General features: G+C 35.8%; 1 protein-coding gene across 20 annotated transcripts in view; it reads left to right on the forward strand.

Annotated features, from left to right (window-relative positions):
• The window catches only part of WDFY3 (WD repeat and FYVE domain containing 3), a 296268-nt gene that overhangs the window by 168240 nt on the left and 105305 nt on the right, over positions 1 to 22723 (forward strand). For all 20 annotated transcript variants that reach the window (XR_002943524.3, XR_008547495.2, XR_010156549.1 and 17 more), the window contains 9 exons: positions 1187 to 1418; positions 2956 to 3056; positions 3199 to 3417; positions 8030 to 8211; positions 10210 to 10441; positions 11788 to 11948; positions 14869 to 14980; positions 17640 to 17830; positions 19265 to 19417. Coding sequence is in view for 17 of the 20 variants with exons in the window: in XM_001151618.8 (XP_001151618.1) it covers positions 1187 to 1418; positions 2956 to 3056; positions 3199 to 3417; positions 8030 to 8211; positions 10210 to 10441; positions 11788 to 11948; positions 14869 to 14980; positions 17640 to 17830; positions 19265 to 19417 (1583 nt within the window). In the remaining 3 variants the exon portion in view is untranslated. The remainder of the gene's footprint in view (positions 1 to 1186; positions 1419 to 2955; positions 3057 to 3198; positions 3418 to 8029; positions 8212 to 10209; positions 10442 to 11787; positions 11949 to 14868; positions 14981 to 17639; positions 17831 to 19264; positions 19418 to 22723) is intronic.

A 22723-nucleotide genomic window follows, 5' to 3' on the forward strand; every position in this document is an offset into this window, starting at 1 on the left:
CATGTAGGGGCTGAATATTATTTCAAGAAGTTTGTGAAAGCAAAGAAAGAGAAGGGTTTATTATTTAAATAGGGAAACAGGCCCGGCGCGGTGGCTCACGCCTGTAATCCCAGCACTTTGGGAGGCCGAGACGGGCGGATCACAAGGTCAGGAGATCGAGACCACGGTGAAACCCCGTCTCTACTAAAAAATACAAAAAAAATTAGCCGGGCGCAGTGGTGGGCGCCTGTAGTCCCAGCTACTCGGGAGGCTGAGGCAGGAGAATGGCGTGAACCCGGGAGGCAGAGCTTGCAGTGAGCCGAAATCGTGCCACTGCACTCCAGCCTGGGCGACAGAGCAAGACTCCGTCTCAAAAAATAAATAAATAAATAAATAAATAAGAATTGAGTTGTGATTTCCTTTGCTAAGAGTAGAAACAAAAATAGTTCCTTTCCCTAAGAGAATATTTGAAATATCTTTGTAGTTGCCTGAATATCCAGCACATTTAGGAGGAAAACAGTTTCCTATACTCATGTAGTTTATTTTGAGAGAGAATATTTTCTTCATTACATTTGTAATGTGTCCCTGGAGAGATAATGACAATCTGTTTAGAATTTGTCTTTTTATTCTTGAAATTGTTACCCTTTTTATAAATATAGGAATCTTTAAATTAAAGTACTTTTACGATCATGCATTTAGTTCTAATAATTGTAAGGAAAGAATTAATAATGGGGAAAAAATGGGAGAAGCAAGTTTCTGCCATTTATCTCTAATTTGTTTTATAATAAAGATGACCTATTTCTTTTCATTTTAATGCTCTAAAATTGTTTACTTTTCCCTCAAAGAGAATTAATAAATCATAGTTTTATGAAATAAAAGTATTTCCTGATTTGTAAACTATTAACTGAGATTTATAATTAAATTACATTGTATCAGTGGCTTTGATGACAATTATTTGAGATGTTTATTTTTATTTATACTCTAGTTTCCAACATTTCTGCAGTGTGCATATTGCTTTAGTAAAAAAGGAAACGCATGCTGTTAAGTTTAAAAGTAAATGTACATTAAAACTGGATAATGATCTTGGCACTTAAAAAGAAAATTATTGTCTATTGAAACTGAAGTGGTATTTACAAATAAATCAGCCTTGTAAAGTTATTTTGAAATTCCATATGACATTTTCCCAAGAGATTTCCTTGACTTACAGGTAGTATGATCACATCTCTGGAAGGTCTGGGTACTGATAATGTTTTTAGCTTACATGAAGATAACCATTACCGGATAAGCAAGAGCCTGGTAAAATCTGCGGAAGGAAGTACTGTACCCCTGACCAGGGTGAAGTGTCTGGTCTCCATGACAACCCCACATGACATCAGACTTCATGGGTCATCAGTTACTCCAGCTTTTGTTGAATTTGACACATCACTTGAAGGGTTTGGGTAAGATATTTGCAAGGAAGCCAACCTTTATGATTTTATGCCTCATACTTGCCTTTACAAATAGATCTTTGGTTTTAAATATACTTAATTAAAATATATTTTACCATACTTAATATTTTTTAATTATTGAGTTTTTTGAGCATGCTATTTTAAGATTACTACATTTAATTATTTTTGTTTGTTATACTAAATAAATTGATATGACATAGGAATCCAAAATCTTAGGCCCATGGACCAAATCTGTTTTGTTAGTAACACTTTTGCAAATTTTTTTTTTTTTTGTAAATGAAGTTTTATTGGAAAACAGCCACACTCATTTATATTTCCTATGGCTGCTTTTGTGCTAGAGTGTCAGAGTTGAGTAGTCATGATGGAGACTGCCTGGTTCACAAAGCATAAAATATTTATGATTTGGCCCTTTCCAGAAAAAGTCTGCCAACATCTAATGTAATAAATATAAATGTATAGATAATATATAAATTAAAATTAGATTGAAAACTCTTTGGGTTTTATCATCATCTATCCTTCAAATTACCTAGTATAATAATTTATACATTATAAATATTCAATGACTGTCACTTCAAATGAATAAATTATTTCAAGTGGCAGAGATTATAGTAACAGAAATGGCAATAATGAATCTAAAAAATCTAAAAGAATTCATGAAGTTCAACAGCCTAAAATAGACACAAATGCTAATAGATCTGGTAGCTAGATCTGTTAGCTATTAGAGTTTTGTTTTTTTTTTTCCTTTTGAGTCAGAGTCTTGCCCTGTCACCCAGACTGGAGTGCAATGGCGCGATCTTGGCTCACTGCAACCTCCGCCTCTCAGGTTCAAGCATTTCTTCTGCCTCAGCCTCCCAAGTAGCTGGGATTATGGGCGCACGCCACCACGCCTGGCTGATTTTTGTATTTTTAGTGGAGATGGGGTTTCGCCATAGTGGCCAGGCTGGTCTCGAACTCCCGACCTCAAGTGATCTGCCCACCTTAGCCTCCCAACGTGCTAGGATTATAGGCGTGAGCCACTGTGCCCAGGCTTAGAGTGTTAATTCATAATTTTTATCTATACTAGTTGTTTGTGGGATTCTTATATTGATTGAAACCTCTGTGTTTTAAGAATATTATCATGGGTCGTTATCAAACAATAGATTAAAACATGATTGGGAATAGTCAAAAGCAATCAGTGGTAACAAGAGAGTGACAGTAAGGGGCACATGGGAGTTTTCCTTCAGTGATGAAATTGTTCTAATGTCTTGATTGGGTTTATACGTTAGAGTATGTTGCCATATGCATTTTGTATCTTAATTTTTTTTTAATTTAAGTTAAAAATGTTATTTTGGGAGATTTTTAAATTATGTCTTTTGATACCCTTACATAATTAAAAGAAGGGAAGGGCTTTGCGAGGCATCCAGATTTATTCCATGATCTTTTTTCTAGTCACCATTAAATACTGGCAGTTATTTCACTGTGGTAAGTGCACAGTGTTAAGAGAAGGAGTCATTGATCTCTAATATGTGTGTTGTCTTTTCTTTAATAGATGTCTTTTTTTGCCCAGTTTGGCCCCTCATAATGCTCCTACAAATAATACCGTCACAACAGGTCTTATTGATGGGGCTGTGGTCAGTGGCATTGGTTCTGGTAAGTAATATTTGCTTTCTGCTTATGAGTTTTTTTTCTAGTAGATTATATATAATTTAGAGTTTATTTGCTTTTGTTGGCATCTTTTAAAAAATATAAATATTAATCAACACAGACTTTTTTTTTTTAATTTTTACTGTAGGTGAAAGATTCTTCCCTCCTCCCTCCGGCTTAAGTTACTCTAGCTGGTTTTGTATTGAACATTTTAGTTCTCCTCCAAATAACCACCCTGTCAGACTTCTTACTGTTGTGCGCCGAGCAAATTCTTCTGAGCAACATTACGTGTGCCTTGCAATAGTTCTATCAGCAAAAGACCGATCTCTGATTGTTTCCACCAAAGAGGAACTCCTCCAAAATTATGGTCAGTATTTGTTTTTTTTGTTTTCTTCTTTTGATTATAGAAGTATTAAAACTTCATTTTTGTATTTATTTTAAAAGTCCAGCTAATAATAACTTTTCAGATTAAATTATTATAGCATAGAGCAAGTTACATAAAACATTGAATATTGCTTACCAGTGAATTTTAAGGCACTTTCAAAAGAGACTTACAAAACAGTGGAGGGAGTGAGTACCTAATAAGGACTAATCTCTACTTGCCAAGAAATCAGAGCTTTTCCTAGGAAAGCAGGTTGCTTGTTTGGTGTATTTTGGTAAGGATTATCATTGGCTGTGAATTCTGCTTAATTAATTAATATTCATTGAGCACCTGCCTGCCATATGTGCCACACTGTGCTAGCCACAATAACATTTCAATTACCTTATCCATCACTTACCTTCAAGATGTAATACATACTATTTTATAATTCTAATTCCCTAGTTTTCTCCAACATGCCATGACTTTACAGTGCTGTACAGTAGAACTCCAAACTCAAGGCATTCATGAAGATCCTGCTAAATGATAAATAATTTAAAATATAAATCTCAATTTACTTAATTTTCTTTGCTCAAGAATATAAGCATTTTGTATAAATGTGATTTTTTTGGTCATCTAATTTTGTTCTTTTAGCTAAGTAAAATAATATCACATATTAATTGACATGTGGTTGGTGTTCAATAAATATTAATATAATATGAATGTTAGTCTTTTAATTAGATTGTAAGGTTGTAGTATTCCTCATGGTACCTAGCACAGAGCTAGGCATCAATATAGTTAGTACTTTAAAATTCTTGTTATGACGCTTTATTTGCCCCTTTAGTAGCATGTAGTCCTGTTGACTAATTTGTCCTAATTAAAACTACCTCCAATCTTGCATTCGAGAATACTCACTATTTCTCTGATCTTTGTTTTGCAATTTCCTTCAATCGCTTTCTCTTCTATCTGCCCCTCAGAAGTAGTATTCTCCAGTGTTTCACCTTTGATCTTTGTACTTGACCAGCTCTTCATGGGAAAAAATCATGAACTAGTATTGCTTTAAGTCTTTTTATCTCAAGGACTGTGAAGTCAAAGTTTTTTTTTCATTTGTCTATGTCCCAAGCTATGTCCTCATATTTCCAGCTGCATATTAGACATCTCCATATGAACAGTATTCCAATAAACATCTCAGATTCTAATATTTCTTCTTTATAAAACCTACATCTCCTTTAGGAGGCTGAGGTGGTGTAGGATTGGTGAAGCCCATGAGTTTGAGGTTACAGTGAGCTGTGAAGGTGCCACGGCACTCCAGCCTAGGAGAGACACCCAGTTTCAAACAAAAACGAAAAACCTACATCTCTTTCTGTTTTCCTGTGTTGATAAATGACACAACCACTGCCAGTTAGCCCAACTAGAAACCTGAGTCAACTTGAAAATACCACCCTTTCTACTAAGTCTTACTGTAATATGCCTCCCTAATATTTCTCAAATCTTCCCTTCCTCCCTGTGCCCACTTCCATAGCACTTGTTTAATAATCTTCATCTCTTATCTAGACTTCATAGATTTTAATTTTTAATTTGTTTTTGTCTGCTTATCTTTGTAATCTAAGCTGCCCTGTCATGTAACACAGTACCTAGAATGTATTAGGCATGCAGATATTATGTAAACTTATAAATGCATGAATAGAGGAAATGAATGGCCTGAGGAAGAAACAACGAGAAAAGTGAATAATAATGGGGAATTTGAAGACACTCTAGAATTTAATGGAAAAGTTAAGGAGTGGATCTGGAGATAAATCTGTAAACTAGGAAAATATTTTCTAACTCTTATCTCATTTTTATTACTAAATGTAATTTGCCAGGCTGCTATAGTCCATATATGATTAGAAATGACGGTAACATATGCATTAGTATTGCCAGGATTCATTCTCCTAACAGCTGTAACCCATTAAGATGCCTAGGAGATTAGGAGTTGTCATAAACCAGTTGGCTCACTGAGATATCCTGACACACCACTCAGTGCTGGAAATGTCTTAGTTCAAACCTAAGTCAGAAAGTGAAACTCTCACAAATGTTTGTAAGGAATATCTTCTTCAATACTTGAGAAGACTTATAGTCTACGAACCAGGGAAGGAAGAGGGACAAGTTCCTTGTTTCACCTGTATGTTCATATTTACTTTCACCTCCATTGGTCCATAACACTAGACCTTTCAAGGCTTTAGGACCCTGCTTTCTGCCTAGTTTATTCAGTTCCTATATCAAGTCACCTCATGGATAAGATTTTTACCTGTGTAATAGTCTTATCAACAGACATATATTCTGAATTGCCATTCTAAAATATAATCTTGGTATTTAAGTATGTGCAGATATTTTAAGATTCTAAAAATAGAAATTAATATTTTATTTGCATTTTCTTCTTCATATCACATAAATTTTACTTTCAGTATATTTACTTGTTTGTACATGCAGTGAAAAATACTGGATCTGCTTTAAATTATATGGTTACAGGTTAGCTCTTCTTAATTTTTTTTAAAATGAGTATTTAAAATCTGGTTTTCCACTGCTATCTTGCCATTTGTTAAGTACTGATAAAAGGTAAATTAATTTTTATTTAGCTTAACAATAAAATTAAATTAATATGAAACCATTATTTCTTAGCATGGTCTGGTAACATATAGGGTAGCAAAAAGGAGCCAGATTGGAGTCAGGAAGTAATTGTAGAATGGTAGCAAATCAGAATATATTTATATACGTGGGACAAAGTTGTCTGATGAAGCAGGAAACTTGGATCAACAAATCACTAGTCTGTGCTGTAAATCATCTCCTTCTTACTGCCTTTTATTATGGACAGTACAGCCACTAATAATAGATAGTTGTCCTCTTGTGTCGTTGAGCATAGCATATAGCAAGAATAAACTTTACATTTTTCTTGGTTCTTTTTCTAACCCATACTGTAACCAAATCAATGTCAAAAAGTTAACAACACATTATTGTTGTTATAGAACATTATTGTTATACAACAACATTATTGTTGACTATAGTTGCAGTGTTGTAGAGCAAATCTCAAGCTTTTTTTCCTCTTGCTTCACTGAAACTTCCTGCCATTTGATTAGTAACTCCCCATTTGCCCCTCCCTCAAGCCCTTGGCAACCAACATTTCATTCGTTGTTTCTCTGAATTTGGCTATTTTAAATACCTCATATAAGTGGAGTCATGCAGTATATGTCTTTCTATGACTGGCTATTTCACTTAGCATAATGTCCTTAAGCTTCATCTATGTTGTCAGATATTGCAAAATTTTCTTCTTTAAGGCTAAATATTATTCCATTGTATATATGTACCACATTTTCTTTATCTACCCATCTGTCCAGGGGAGTACTGATACCTCTTTGAAGTCCTGGTTTCGGTGATTTTAGAAAAGTACCCAGATATGGTATTGCTGGATTATATGTTAGTTCTATTTTCAGTGTTTTGAGAAACGTCTGTACTGTTTTCCATAGCAGCTGCAGCATTTTACATTCCCACCAACAGTGCGCAAGAGTTCCAGTTTCTCCGCATTCTTGCCAACACTTGTGTTTTTTTTTTTTTCATAATAGCCATTCTGACAGGTATGAGGTGATATGCCATTGTGCTTATGGTTTGCATTTCCCTGATGATTAGTAACATTGAGCATTTTTCATATACCTGTCTGCCATTTATGTGCCTTCTTTGGAGAAATGTCTATTCAAGTTCTTAGTTCATTTTTAATTGATTATTAGTTTCTTTACTATTGAGTTCTAGTAGTTTCTTATGTATTTTTGACATTACTGCCTTATGAAATACATAGTTAGCAAATATTTTTCTCCCATTCCATAGATTCCCTTTTCACTCTGTTGTTTCCTTTGCTATTCAAAAGCTTTTCAGTTTGAGATAGTCCCACTTGTTTATTTTTGTTTTGGGTGTCAACTAGTCTCTTTTTAGTGTTTATCATAACGTTATTGTCTCTTTATTTTTATGTATTTTTTACTTCATTAGCTAACTTTTGTTCATTGTAACTTTATGTGATTATACCTATATTTCTTGAGCAGAAGAGAGCAAAAATACATTCTAGGTTTCACTTTACTGCAGGTAAGGGTATTGCATGAATAAGGTATCTTCTGTCTGCATTATCTTTTTATTTTTATTTACTTATTTTTTTTGAGATGGAGTCTCGCTCTGTCACCCAGGCTGGAGTACAATGGTACAATCTCAGCACTGCAAACTCTTGCCTCCCAGGTTCAAGCATTTCTCCTGGCTCAGCCTCCCGAGTAGCTGGGACTACAGACGCGCGCCACCACACCTGGCTAATTTTTGTGTTTTTAGTAGAGATGGGGTTTCACCATGTTGGCCAGGCTGGTCTCGAACTCCTGACGTCAGGTGATCCGCCCGCCTCAGCCTCCCAAAGGGCTGACATTACAGGTGTGAGCCACCGTGCCCAGCCCGCATTATCATTTTTTTTTTCCAGAGTTGTATTATTACTCAAATCAGTCTGCATCATTATTTTGTTTTAACATAAAGTCAAAACATGCTGATCTAGATATGAATAATTTGAATAGGGTTGGTGTTGGAAAAAGTTTTTTATGTCTTCCCCCCTTTATTTCAGTTGATGATTTTAGTGAAGAGTCCTCATTTTATGAAATTCTCCCATGCTGTGCTCGCTTTCGATGTGGAGAGCTTATCATTGAGGGACAGTGGCATCATTTGGTCCTGGTAATGAGCAAAGGCATGTTGAAAAACAGTACTGCAGCCCTTTATATTGATGGACAGCTTGTTAACACTGTAAAGGTAAGTGTATGTGCACTTGTAAATCTACCTGCTTTATAAGGTAGTAGTTTGGGGTGTGTGTGTGTGTGTGTGTGTTACAGGGATATTTTTAAAATTACTTTCTTAATTTTAAGTTGATATTCAGTACCCATTTGAATAATATGTTAGACTCATGTGGCCAATTCTTAAACCATTTTATTAGAGAAGAATAGAAATGAGGGCTTATAGGTACTAAAGAAGTTGCTGAATATGCAAGAGCTTAAGCCAGATTGCTAGGTGCTTTTTCATAATAGAGGAACCAGTTGAAGGATTCATAAATAACGGTGAACACACTATTTTGTCACTTCATTACTGTTGTTGTAATTTAGTCCAGAAGACTTACATTCTTTAGAGCTAGAATTGTTTTTTTTTCTTTGTTTTCATATCACCCAGATTAGTCCCTGATAATGATAGTAGGTATTTAGTTTATTGTTTCTTGAATGAATGACTACATAAACATTACTGTAGATTGTGATAGTATTTAGAATAGAAAAAAAGAGTTGATTATCAAGTAAAGAAACAAGTGAAACTCCCTTTTTCTGAATGAGAATAAATCCTGCTTGTTACTTTGTACAGAACTCAGTTCGCAAGCTCTGAAAATTCTTGACCTTCTAAAAGATAGTATTCATTTTATTTTATTTTATTTTATTTTATTTTTATTGTTTTTCCTTTTTTAAGACGGTGTCTTGCTCTGTTGCCCAGGCTGGAGTGCAGTGGCACGATCTCAGCTCACCGCAACCTCCACCTCCTGGGTATGAGCAATTCTCCTGCCTCAGCCTCCCAAATAGCTGGGACTACAGGCATGTGCCACCACACGTGGCTAATTTTTGTATTTTTAGTAGAGATGGAGTTTCACCATGTTGGCCAGGCTGGTCTCAAACTCCTGACCTCAGGTGATCCTCATGCCTCGGCCTCCCAAAATGCTGGGATGTAGCCAGTTATCCATTTTAGGGCGATACTTGAAAGAAGTAACAAAGACAAAGTTTGTCCTTGTGTGTGAATTAAAGTTTGAAAAGCACTGAAACCAGCAGTATCTTTGAATATATTTCCTTCCTTGATGATGATGATATTTTATTGTGACATTGTGTTTCAATATGATAAACCCTAAAATGCACCTTGTGGAGTAGTCATTGATTTATTTGTATACATGATTGCATTTGAAATGGGTTTGTAGATTCTCTAGTACGTTGCTCCTTCATTAATTTTAGTGTCATTAAAAATAAAAATGCCCTCAGCTTCTAGAGTTGAGCAATAGGAAATTTATTATTGATTTATTTACATCATCATCACTGTCCCTGTCAATAGTCACAGTACTGTGAAATCAACTCTAGCTCTTACGTTGGTCTTCACAATTGTGCTATTAACATCACCAAGAACTGCTGTTTAATATATAGAATAATGAATAGGATCTGAAGCTGAGATGTTATTATGACACAGCAGTTAATGGAAGTGTCCTTCATCCCATTAAGCTGCTTCAGCAAGAAAAAGCAACTTAAGTTCTTTATCTCTTATACTGTACTTAATTATATATTTATTTTAATAATTTACCCCTATAAAACACTTTTCATCAGTAATTTTAGTTAACAGACTCACATTGAAGGTAACATACCTAATTTCAAGACTACTTTAATTCCATAGTGGAAAGCTCTCTTTATATCAGCGCAAAAATTTCAGAGAAGCGTCATTAACTTGATGTGCAAACCAGCCATTGACAGTATCCCTGTATTTGCTTGTTGCCATTTCTAGCATTAAAGAGTTTATCTGTGTTAGAGAGTTGGATAAAAGTTTTAGTTACTATACCTGGTCCTCAGTTACAGATCCCAGTATCGTGCCTTGCCCTTCCTGTTTCTCCACCCCAAATGTTTTTGTGCATTTGTAAAGTTGTGTGACCTTGGGATAATGAAAATACATATGCTGAAGTAGTTATTTTCCTGGGGAAAGTGTTCACATCTCACACATTTGCTTTTGTCTTCCTTACAGCTTCATTATGTCCACAGTACTCCAGGGGGTTCAGGTTCGGCAAATCCACCAGTGGTGAGCACGGTCTATGCCTACATTGGTACTCCACCTGCCCAACGCCAAATTGCCTCATTGGTTTGGCGCCTGGGACCCACACATTTTCTAGAAGAAGTTTTACCTTCTTCAAATGTTACTACCATTTATGAACTTGGACCAAATTATGTTGGAAGCTTTCAGGCTGTATGTATGCCATGTGAGTAACTTATTTTTAGTTCTTGAAGTTGTATGAAACTTAACTCCTGCAATATAGATGCATGTGTGTGTCTGAGGTTATACATATTGTTAATCTAGGAAAAGCGCCTTCTCCTCTAATCTTCTTCAGCAGGATACTCACTCCTATTGAAAATATTTTCCTCCACTGATTATACTGCACTTTCTGGATTCTTTGTCTTTATGTCTGATCACTTATTATCCAGTTTCTCTTACTGGCTCTGAGATATAGGTATATGCCCTCTAGGAGTCTAACTGCGACACTCTTCTCTTTCTGTGATTTCTCCTATTACATGAAGCAGTTTAAAGTATAGCCACCCTTGTTAAAGGAAGAACAGATAGGTTCAATAAACACACACACATATTCTCTAGATGAGATCACTTAACATTATTTTTCCTCATTTCTTTACTCCAAGCCTACTTTTTGTTATCCTTTCTCCCAAATGAAATTTAGACTCAGAGGAACTGATGTTAAGCTGGCAGTTCCTTGGTAGTACTCCTTGCAAATGATGGTCTTCCACTCCCTTGTTCTGATTCCACCAAGAATCTCAGAAGAGTTAGGACAAGTATATTGTAAATGGTCATAATCCTAAGATTTAGTAATTTATCTTTTCACTCATTCTTAATTTAGATGGTATCTAATAAAAGCTAACACTTCTTGGGCACTTACTGTGTGCTAAATAAGTCAATACACATGAAGGATGTAGCTGTTCTGAGCCCTTCACATGTATTTATTCATCTCAAAACACTGTGAGTTAGGTACTGTCATTATCATTCCCATTTCACAGAAGAGGAAACTGAGGCACAAAGACATATAGGTCGCACAGCTTTTAAGTGATAAAGCAAGATTCAAACTCAGGCCATGTAGCTTTAAAACACATGCCTTTATTAATAACTCCTCTGCTTTGTGGTCTCAAAGAATACAGGCAGGCATATCTGAGTGCTTTTTTAGGGGAAGGGACATAGTGCTACATGGCTGATCAGCATTTTATTCATCTTCATTCCTTTTTCCTTTGAATCTAGGGGGACATGTTTTACAGTTTGTCAGATAACAGTTAAAACTTTTCATCCTTTATGTTGTGCTATATGTTAAACACGTTTTAAGAGTGGCACTTAGAATGTAGAACTCTATGACTAGATTTCTTTTTCCATCTTTTAATTAAAGAAATAAATGAAGAGCTGAGAAGTAAGATAGTTTTTAAATTTACCTCTCTTATTCTACTTTAAGACTTTCAAGCCTCCTCATTTAAAAATGATAGTAAGAATAAAAAACTTACTTTAAGATGAGAACTACTGATGATTTTGAAAAGAATTATTCTTCTTTTGAAGGTAAAGATGCAAAATCCGAAGGGGTAGTGCCATCCCCTGTGTCATTAGTACCAGAGGAGAAGGTGTCATTTGGCCTCTATGCACTCTCTGTGTCGTCTCTAACAGTGGCAAGAATCCGGAAAGTGTATAACAAATTGGATAGCAAAGCCATTGCTAAGCAGGTAAGCAGAATGATTTCTTGGTGTACTATGGCTGATTCTCACTGGGAACATGTCTCAGAGTCTCATATGGATACTACTCAATTATGAGTGACTGCTAAAAATCATGCCTTTCATGTATTGTTTATGTTTGGTTAATTTGACTTCAAATGTAGGCCAAAACACATGTAGATATGTAACTTAATTTGGAAAAGTGACAGTTTCTGTTATGAGTACATAATTCATATTAATTTATTTATATTGGCAATTAAGAAATTTAACTTTAGAAAACTAATGAAAACAATTACTGTTTTTAAGGCTACAACTCAACTTTTTAACGAACGACCTATTATGTGCCAGGTGACATTCAGTTCAGGACATAGCAGTGGATAAAAAGAAAATTTCTGCTTTTATGTTTCCTACATTCTAGTGGAAAAGACAGATGATAATACCTAAAGAAATAACCTAATCATGAAGTATGTTAGAAGGTGATGGTGCTATGCAGTAAAATAAAGCAGGGAAGGGGAAAGAGAGAAGCTTCAAGTTTTTAATATGGTGGTCCAAGGAGACGTTACTGAGAAGGTGAATTTTGAGCAAAGACTTGACAGGGATGAGGTAACAGGCCACAGGAATAGGGAGCATGGGATATACCTATGGGTGTGGGAGTGTTTTGTATTCCAGGAATACAAGTGCAAAGGCCCTGAGAAGAGTACTGTACGTACCTGCCATGGAGACAGATGTGGCTGCAGTAAAATTAGAGAGGACCCGGGCAGTAGGAGAGGAGCCCAGAGTGATGATGGGTCCCAGGTTGTTTAGGATTCATGGGGCAATTGTAAAGACATTGGCTCTGATGGAGAAAGATGGGAGGCATTATGGAGTTTCAGACATAGGAGGGAAATGCTGTAACTTACATTTTATCACTATGACTTCTATTGACAATAGGTTGAAGAGAAACAAAGGTAGTAGCAGAGAGACAAGTTATGAGGCCAATGCGATAAATAATTCCTATGAGAGATTATGGTGGTTTTAATTTGGGCAGTAGCAGTGGTAGTGATAAGAAGTGATCAGATTCAAGGTGTGTATGTGTGTGTGTGTGTATATATATATATATATATATATACATACATACATACATATACAGTTTTTTTTTTTTTTGAGATGGAGTTTCCCTCTTGTCGCCTAGACTAGAGTGCAATGGTGTGATCTCGTCTCACTGCAACCTCTGTCTCCTGGGTTCAAGTGATTCTCCTGCCTCAGCCTCCTGAGTAGCTGGGATTATAGGCATGCACCACCATGCCCAACTGATTTTTGTATTTTTTTTAGAGACAGGGTTTCACCATGTTGGCCAGGCTGGTCTCAAACTCCTAACCTCAGGTGATCCACCTGCCTCAGCCTCCCAAAGTGCTGGGATTACAGGTGTGAGCCATCCCACCCGGCTCAAGGTATATTTTAAAAGTTGACCTAGCAGTTTTGTGTGATAGAATGTGGAATGAGTGTGGAAGGTGAGAGAGTTAAGGACTCCAGGTTTTTTTCTTGAACAGCTAGGAAAATGGAGTCACATTTTCTGATTTGGAGAAAACAAAAAGAGTAGAGTTGGGAGGAATATTGAGAATTCTGTTTTAGAAGTTTGAGAAGTGTATTAGACATCACAGTAGAGATTTCAAGGCCATTGGAAATACGAATCTGGAGTTCATTTATACAGGTGGTGTTTAAAGCCATGAGTCTACATGTATTCACCAAAGCATAGATGTAGATAGGGAAATGGAAAGTTTTAAAGACTGAAACCTGGGACGTTCCAGTGTTATGGAGTTGGGGAGATCAAGAAGAACCAGAAAAGACTGAGAAGTAGCAGTCAATGAGAAGGGAGAAAAACCAGGAGGGCTTAATGTTGTAAGATCAAGGATTCACTGTGGAAATGACTTAAGTAGTCACAGTAAGATAAGAAGTGAGGACTGACTATGGGGTTTAGCAAGGTGAACTCATCAGTGAGCTTGACAAGCCATTTTGGCTGATTATCGGAGGCAAAGTCCAAGGGGAAGGATATCAAGAGACCAGGAACTGTAAGTATTGACAACTCTTACGCAGAGCTTTTGTGTGTGTGTGTGTGTGTGTGTGTGTGTGTGTGTGTGTGTGTGTGTGTGTGTATGTGTGTATGTATGTATGACACATATACATATCTAAGAAACATAAACTGTACATAACTCTATAGTGAACAACAGAATTAAAGTTATATTTGCCTTGAAAATAGATCTTGTGTATGTGTGAATGTACAAAATGTAAGATTCCTTTATGTAGGCATGTTTTATCTATAAACTCTTGGATAACTTATGTTTACTTGGATATGGAATAAAGCTAATATGTTCACTGATCTGAAATACTGTGAGGCAGTTAGTGATAACAACCTTTAAACTACCAAAGAACTTCATTCACAAAGACCCCTGAAGCTGTGTCTCAAGATCCTCTCACCATCTTTATCTCAGTAAATTGTGTTTAACTTACCTCCTGTGAGTTTCCACACTTTGGAAGTGTTTGTACATTTCCAAAAATAAATGCTCCCAGGCTGCAGTGTGGAGTGCCAGTGGCCCAATCTCCGTTGACTGCATCCTCGACCTCCTAGGCTCAGGTGTTTCTCCCACCTCTGCCTCCTGAGTAATGCACCACAAGACCTGGCTAATTTTTTGCATTTTAGTAGAGATGGGGGTCTCGCCATGTTTCCCAGGCTGGTCTCAAACTCCGGGCTCAAGCGATTCCCTTGCCTCTATCTTACAAAGTGTTAGGATTATAGGCATGAGCCACCAGGCTGGACCTAAATGCTCGTTTTTCAGTATTCTGATAAGGGAGGAGAGAAAAGATATGTTACCATTCATGTGTTTGGTTTCTTTTCCAATCAAAACATTGAAACTGTTCTTATATAATTACATTCTTTTCCTGTCCTATTTTTCAGTTAGGCATTTCCTCACATGAGAATGCCACTCCTGTGAAGTTGATACACAATTCAGCAGGACATCTTAATGGATCTGCACGGACAATTGGGGCCGCTCTGATTGGATACTTGGGTGAGTGGACTTGTCTTTGTTGTTTCAAACTTCTTTATTTGCCATCAAGTTTGCATTCACTTTCCTCACTTAAGGGGCAGTATTTAAGTTCATATTTTAATAGCACTGACCTATAGTGTACGTGCAGTATTCAGAGATTACATGTAACAATCTCAAATTCCAGTCAACTTAAAATAATAACCTTTCATAAAATCCCACTAACTTTTACATATCCACCAAGGAATACTATACAGCCATAAAAAGGAATGAGATCATGTCCTTTGCAGGGACATAGATGAAGCTAGAAATCATCCTCAGCAAACTAACACAAGAACAGAAAACCAAATGTTGCATAGTCTCACTCATAGCGGGGAGCTGAACAATGAGAACATACGGACACAGGGACAGGAACATCACATACCAGGGCCTGTCAGGGGAAGTGGGCCAAGGGAAGGGAGAGCATCAGTACAAATACCTAATGCATGTGGTGCTTAATACCTAGGTGACAGGTTTATAGGTGCAGCAAACCACCATGGCACATGTTTACCTATGTAGCAAACCTGCACGTTCTGTGCATGTATCCCAGAACTTAAAGTAAAATAAAATTTAAAAAAAAAAAATTGCACTGTTTCCCTCTTGTCAGTAATGATCAGCACTGACTATATAATTTCATGTAACTTTTAGGTAAATTTCAAATTACATTTAGTGACAGGTATCAAAATTCAGAACTATTATTGTTTCATGATTTGGTATATAGCTTATGAGTTTTTGTTAATTTAGAAATGAGCTAGAAATTAGAGCTTCTGAGTATAAACACTGACTCAAACTATAATAAAAATTTAGAGAGTGGACATTCTTCAGAGCCCTGTACATGTCTGCTTAAAACGTTATTTTTGTTTTTGTTTTTTTGTTAGATAGGATCTTGAGACATAAACCAATCACGCCATTCAAAATTCAGAACCAGTGATTGTGACTTTTAATGTGTAAATCAGTATATAATACTGGTTCCTTTTTAGATTAATAAAAAGTTAGTGTTGTGCTGGTCAGAATCCAACATGTTTATTAGTCATTGGCAATTTTTATTGTCCCAGTGAATTGCATAAATCTTTGTTTTTCTTTTTTGATAATACAGCATTGATAAAAATTTTCTTTACTCTGAAGCACATGGTAGTGTTCTTTTATTCAAAAAATACTTATGAGCACTGTGGTATGTCCTTTTCAAAAGTATAGCAGCCCTGTGGTATAGTGGAAAGAGCAGTGAGCAGTAAGTTCAGAGACTTAGGTTCCAGCCCCTGTTGTGTCACTATGTGATATTATGCCATACAGTTAAGCTCTATGAACTTCAGTGTTCTTATCTATAAACTAGTAATACTGGCCCTAATTACCTTAGGAGCTAGTTTTCAAAATCCAGCACTGTAATATATGAAGGTATTGTGGGCTGGGCATGGTGGTTCACACCATGTAATCCCAGCACTTTGGGAGGCCTAGACAGGAGGATTGTTTGAGCCCAGGAGACTGCAATGAGCTGTGATTGAGCCACTGCATTCCAGCCTGGGTGACAACGAGACCCTGTCTCAAAAAAAAAAAAAAAAAAAAAAAGGGAAAGAAGGAAAGAAAGTATTGTGAATACTGCAGAGCACATAGAAATATAATATGCATGTTACTTTTATGTTATAAAATCTCAGTCTTGGTCAGCAGGCAAGTGACATTCAAACAATGCCTCTTTAAAATGTTAGGAATGTAGGTGTGATTTTTTTTTTTTTAATTGGCACACAGTTCCAGGACTGTGTTTCTATAAACTTATGCTCTCCTAAAGTTACTGATGTACTGTTACACAGATTACTTAACCAAGAGAAGCTTTGGGTAATGGTCAGTAATGTGCTTTGCTTGGTTTATCTATAGGAAATACATCATCCCCGCCAGGATAGCTTCTCCAAATCTTTCTCCAGTTCACAGAGTTAAAGTGATTTTTATTGTCCCCAAGGTTATTCCCCAACAGATGCTAGTAAGGCACTCTTACTTACTCAGAAATGCATTCTCAAGACCACTGTACTTTTGAGTACAGCCCAAAGCTACACAGTAGAAACATTTGTGCTTGCTGTAAAGCCCTGCTCTTCTCTGCTCACTCCTCTACACCCAGTCTTCTCTAAGAGTATGTAGATTAGCTTTTTTTTCCTTTTTAAAAAAATTTTATTTATTTATTTATTTATTTATTGAGAGGGAGTCTCCCTCTGTCGCCCAGGCTGGAGTGCGGTGGCGTGATCTCGGCTCACTGCAACCTCCAACTCCTAGGTTAAAGTGAGTCTCCTGCCTCAGCCTCCTGTGTAGCTGAGATTACAGGTGCGTGCAACCACGCCCGGCTAATTTTTGTATTTTTAGTAGAGACGGGGTTTGGGGTTTCACCATGTTGGTCAGGCTAGTCTCAAACTCCTGACCTTGTGATCCACTTGCTTCGGCCTCCCAAAGTGCTGGGATTACAGGTGTGAGCCACCGTGCCCAGCCAGCCTGTATTGCCTTGTCCCAAATTCTACCTTTAATGCTTTCCCTAGAATTTGCATTATAGACAGAAGATATTTTTAAAATAAAACATTGCTAATTAAAAAACTTTTCAAGATGATGTATACAGTTCTTGTTCACATGGGGAATTTATCTTAATTATTTTTCACTATCTTTTAATCAGGAGTAAGAACATTTGTCCCTAAGCCTGTTGCCACTACTTTGCAGTACATTGGTGGAGCTGCAGCCATCCTGGGCCTGGTGGCCATGGCCTCTGATGTGGAAGGGTTATATGCAGCAGTCAAGGCCCTGGTTTGTGTGGTCAAGAGTAACCCACTAGCCAGCAAAGAAATGGAAAGAATCAAGGGCTACCAGGTTTGTAACTGTAAAACTTTGCCTTCACTTCACCTGGCACCTAAAATACTCTGCTTTTTTATTATCATTCATGTTGTTTGAAACTCTGGAAGAATTATATTGGCCAAGGAAACTTAAAGAGACAGTAGTTTTATGAAAACTAATATATGTCAAATGAAAGTATGTATTGTTTCTTTATTTTGCTTTATCCTTTTTCTCCTGTCTTATCAAATCTTACTAAACACTTGAGTTAGGCAACATTATTTCAATATAGCTTTAATACATTGAATAGATTTTCAGAACAAAGATTTGCTGGTTTGAATGTTGTTTTTCTCTGTGGAAATGGGAAAGAAATGAAATGGGGTCCTATTCCCCCTTCCTGAAAGGATTGCCAAATCCATGGTAGATTCAGGGCTCTCCCTGTTTCCTTCTCTCTCCCCTCCACCTCACACCCCACCATCTTTTATCTCTGTTACTTACTCAGGAGACGTGAAAGCCACTACATAATAAGTGTACCATTGCTATTCCTGAAAACTAGAAATACAAAAATTAGCCAGGCATGGTGGCATGTGCCTGTAATCCCAGCTACTTCAGAGGCTGAGGCAGGAGAATCGCTTGAACCTGGAAGGCGGAGGCTGCAGTAAGCCGAGATTGCGCCATTGCATTCCAGCCTGGGCGAAGGAGCAAGACTCAAAAAAAAAAAAAATGCAGCATTTATGTATCCACAGTCAGAATTAGATAAAAAAATCACTTGTAAGAAGAGGAACAAATACTTGAAGCAAGATTAAAACCTATCATACACGAAGTACAAATGCCTTCTACAAGTTTAACCATTAGTTTATTGATAATGAATATACTGTTTACTGTGTTGTATAGATTTAATTATAGTATTTCAATAAGTGTTTTCTTTTGCAAAACTTTCAAAATGATTATTGCAGCGTTGTTTATCATGAAAAAATAGAACAATCTAGATATACCAGTAATAAGAGAATGACTAATTATACTCTAAGCATTCCATAGACTATCATTCAACCTTTTAAAATTGTAATTATTAAGACCGTGTTGCAAAAAAAAATACTTTATAACACAAAAAGTGTATATTTAAGTAGTTACCATCATGTGCATACAATTTTATATTCTTGCTGTGATGTTTTCATTATACATACAATTTTATGCACACGTTGGTAACTATTTACATATTTATAATGGAATTGAAAGGGTAAATGTAAAAGTGGATATTTTAATAGAATGTTAAGATCCCTTTGTTTTTCAGATTTTACCTAATGTTATATTGTCGTAATAAAAATTTAGAAGGTAACTTAATAATCTCAGAAAATCATCTACATAGGATTCTGTGTGTATGTGTGTGTTTGTGTGTGTATGTGTGTGTTTGTGTGTGTGTAATGAATATATATGATGATTTATCAACAGGCATTTGGTATTACTTTCTTGTAGTTGCTGGCAATGTTGCTTAAGAAGAAACGTTCCCTTCTTAACAGCCACATCCTCCATCTAACTTTTTCTTTGGTGGGAACTGTTGATAGTGGACATGAGACCTCCATTATTCCAAATTCAACTGCTTTCCAGGACCTCCTCTGTGATTTTGAAGTATGTATATAAGCATTATTGATAATATATAATCAATGAATGCATTTCTTACTCCATATGATTATAAACTGTTTTATCTCTAAAATGTGTTTAAAGCCCTATAATTTTATGATGTTCATGTTAATATCATTTAGTAAAATATAAAAAGTAGAATAATGCTGGGGTTCCTTTTCTCCAAGGATATTCCATTTTGCAAATATTTTAGAAGTGAAATGGTATGATGCATATCCCTAACTAGCTGATTTGCTGCTGGCAGTGGCATTACATGAGTCAAACATAGTTTCATCAGGTGATTCTGATAGAAACTTTTTCTTGATAAATAGGACCTAGACCTCTAATTTTGGTTACAGCTGCATGGTAAAATATCATTCATTTTATGTTCACATTTCATAATCTACCTTTTCTGCTTCTACTGCTATATCCTAATTCAAGCCCTAATCAATTCTTCTCCTATTCATACTAGAATAACTATCACTTCTTTTTCCCCTTTGCTCAGGCTGTCCTACATACCCTTGGGACCTCATTCTTTCAAAGGCATTTTCATTTCTACTGGCTTATTACTGTAACAGCTTACACTCTGTTCTCTCAAGGCAACTCTTAATCACTCATATCCTTTTTCCATTTAATTTCTTGTTTACAGCACTTTGCATGTTAGTTACTATGTACTAAATTTATGTAATATATCCCTGTGAAACTGTAGGATCTATGGGCTTTATGATTGCGGAAATCATGTTTATCTTCTTTGTCTTTGTGTTCCTACCACCTAGAATAGTGCCTAGCACTTAATATTTGCAAACTCTTGTGTCTAGGCCCTAACCCTTCTTCCTCACAACTTCTGTAAGCTCTGTTTTGTCAATTATTGAATCCCTCACAAACAGTGTGCCCTAATTGCTTTACTGACACTGTATTTTCAAAGCTTACTAGAAGCTTCCCCCTAAATAAAAATCTATGGCCTGTACTCAGTTTTCAGCATCCCCAGCTCTCAGTAACATTGGCTATTGTCTGTTTCCCTCATATTCTTTCAAGTTATACTTCTTTTGCTAGCTTTCAGGTGTTAATATCCTGGTCCTTACATCTTTCTTACTATTTTTTTCTATTATTTTCTTGCAGCGATGTTTTCATTATTTTATATAAGGATGTTCATCTTTACTTTTTTACATTTTCCTTTATTTGTTGTTTTCCTTTCTTTAAACTCTTACCTAGGCTGACGGTCTCATCTCTGTGGAGTTGATCCTCAAATCTAAATCTCTAACCTTGACATCTGAATTTTTTTTTTAAAGACTTATTTTTAATTCTTGCTCAGTCAGCACTGTCCCACCAACACCTTAACTGAACTTAGCATCCCTCTCCAAATTAGTTCTTCCTTCTAACTTCTCTATTTCTCTTAATAACACCACCATTCCCCTAGTCACCAAGTCTTGAGATTGAAAACATCAGCTTCCTTCTTCCCTGTGTATAAACAGTCTGATATTGTCATATAGGTTCTACTTTCACATTTCGTAGTCTGCCTTTTCTGCTTCTACTGCTATATCTTAATTCAAGCCCTAATCAGTTCTTCTCCTATTCATACTAGGATAACTATCACTTCTTTTTCCCTTTGCTCAGGCTGTCCTACATACCCTTGGGACCTCATTCCTTCAAAGGCATAATCGTATCATTTATTCAAGGACTTCCAGTGATTTTCCTTTTCTACACTATAAAGTACACATTTCTCAGCCTAGTATTCAAAGTTCTAATATCCAAACCTCTTATTCTTTTAGAAAGCACTTGCTGAGTATTTTTGAGGCAAGCACTATATTAGTTACTAAGGATGTGAAAAGAAAAAGTAAGAGTCCACAGCTCAAGGCATTTAGTCCATTAGAGGAAAAAGACAAAGAAATAGATAATTTAAAACTTGTGAAAGCCCAGAGATGGTAGACAGAAGGGATTATGGGAACACTAAGAAGACCTACCTAACCCAGCCTAACCTTGTTTTCACCTGGTAACTGACACATTTAAATCAAGGATTGTCTTCAGTTTCAGATTTCTGATTAAAACTCAATATACAAACATCAGAAATTTAGTTGCTTAATAAATTTTGCTTTATTTTATAGTACATTGCTCACTTTATGGCTTCTTATAGCATCCCTAATTACTCCAAACCACAAGTAGTCTATAAATACCTAATTTACCAAATTTTTAGAATACTCATTTGACAAATATAAGTAAAATAATTGCAATGCCATACACAATTTTTAGTGATTGTTTTAGAATTTATTGTATGCATCTAAAACAATTCAGTCTATCTTTGAAGAATATTATACCTTATAAATACTTTGCAATAAGAGACTTTCATTTCTCCCTTTCCATTTTTATGCTATTGTTGTATATATTTACTTCTATACGTTTATAATCCCTACAATAGTTTGTATTATTTTTGCTTTAAATGATCAATTATTTTCAAAAAACATTTTACAATTATTTTCTATTTGACTACATATATAGTATTTATAGCATTCTTTATTCCTTTGTGTAAATCTCCATTTCCATCTTGTGTAATTTTTCTGCCTGGAGATATTTTTTTAACATTTCTGTATTACAGAAATATTGGCGGTGAATTCTGTCATCTGGAAAAGTCTTCCATTTCTTTCTTCCTTTTTGAAGGACATTTTTGCATGGAATAGAATTCTAGTTGACTGTTTTTATTGTTTTCACACATTAAAGATGTCAGTCATTTCATTGTCCCCTTTGTCCACTTAATGTTTCTTCTGCTTGGGTTTATTGATCTGTGAGTTTGTCATTTTCATCACATTTGAATTTTTTAGCCATTATTTCTTCAATGATTTTTCCTGCCACTCCCTTCCCTTTTCTGGACACCAATGACACATATCTTAGGTTGCTTGATACTGTCTCAAATCACTCATACACTAAATCTGGTCATTTCTTTTTAGTATTTTTTTCTTATGCTTCATTCTGAATAATTTCTATTGTTATGTCTTCAAGTTTATTGAATTTTTTTTCGGAAGTATCTCATCTGCTATTAATGCCGTCCAGTATATTTTTCATTTTAAATATTTTATTTGTCATGTCTAGAGGTTCATTAGGGGGCTTTGGTTGTCTTTCATTTGGCTCCTCATCATGTGCATGTTTTTCAATACATTCTTTAGCATATGGAGGGTATTTGAATTAGCTTTGTAAAAGTGTGATAATTCCATCATTTTGGTCATTTTTTTGGCCAATTTATAATGATTTTTTTTCTGCATATAAGTGGTTTTATAGAACTTTACAAAATAATAATTATATAAGTGAAATAAGTTCCATGTGCTG

The sequence above is a fragment of the Pan troglodytes genome, chromosome 3 (genome assembly GCF_028858775.2).
Source record: "Pan troglodytes isolate AG18354 chromosome 3, NHGRI_mPanTro3-v2.0_pri, whole genome shotgun sequence".
NCBI classification, from domain to species: domain Eukaryota; kingdom Metazoa; phylum Chordata; class Mammalia; order Primates; family Hominidae; genus Pan; species Pan troglodytes.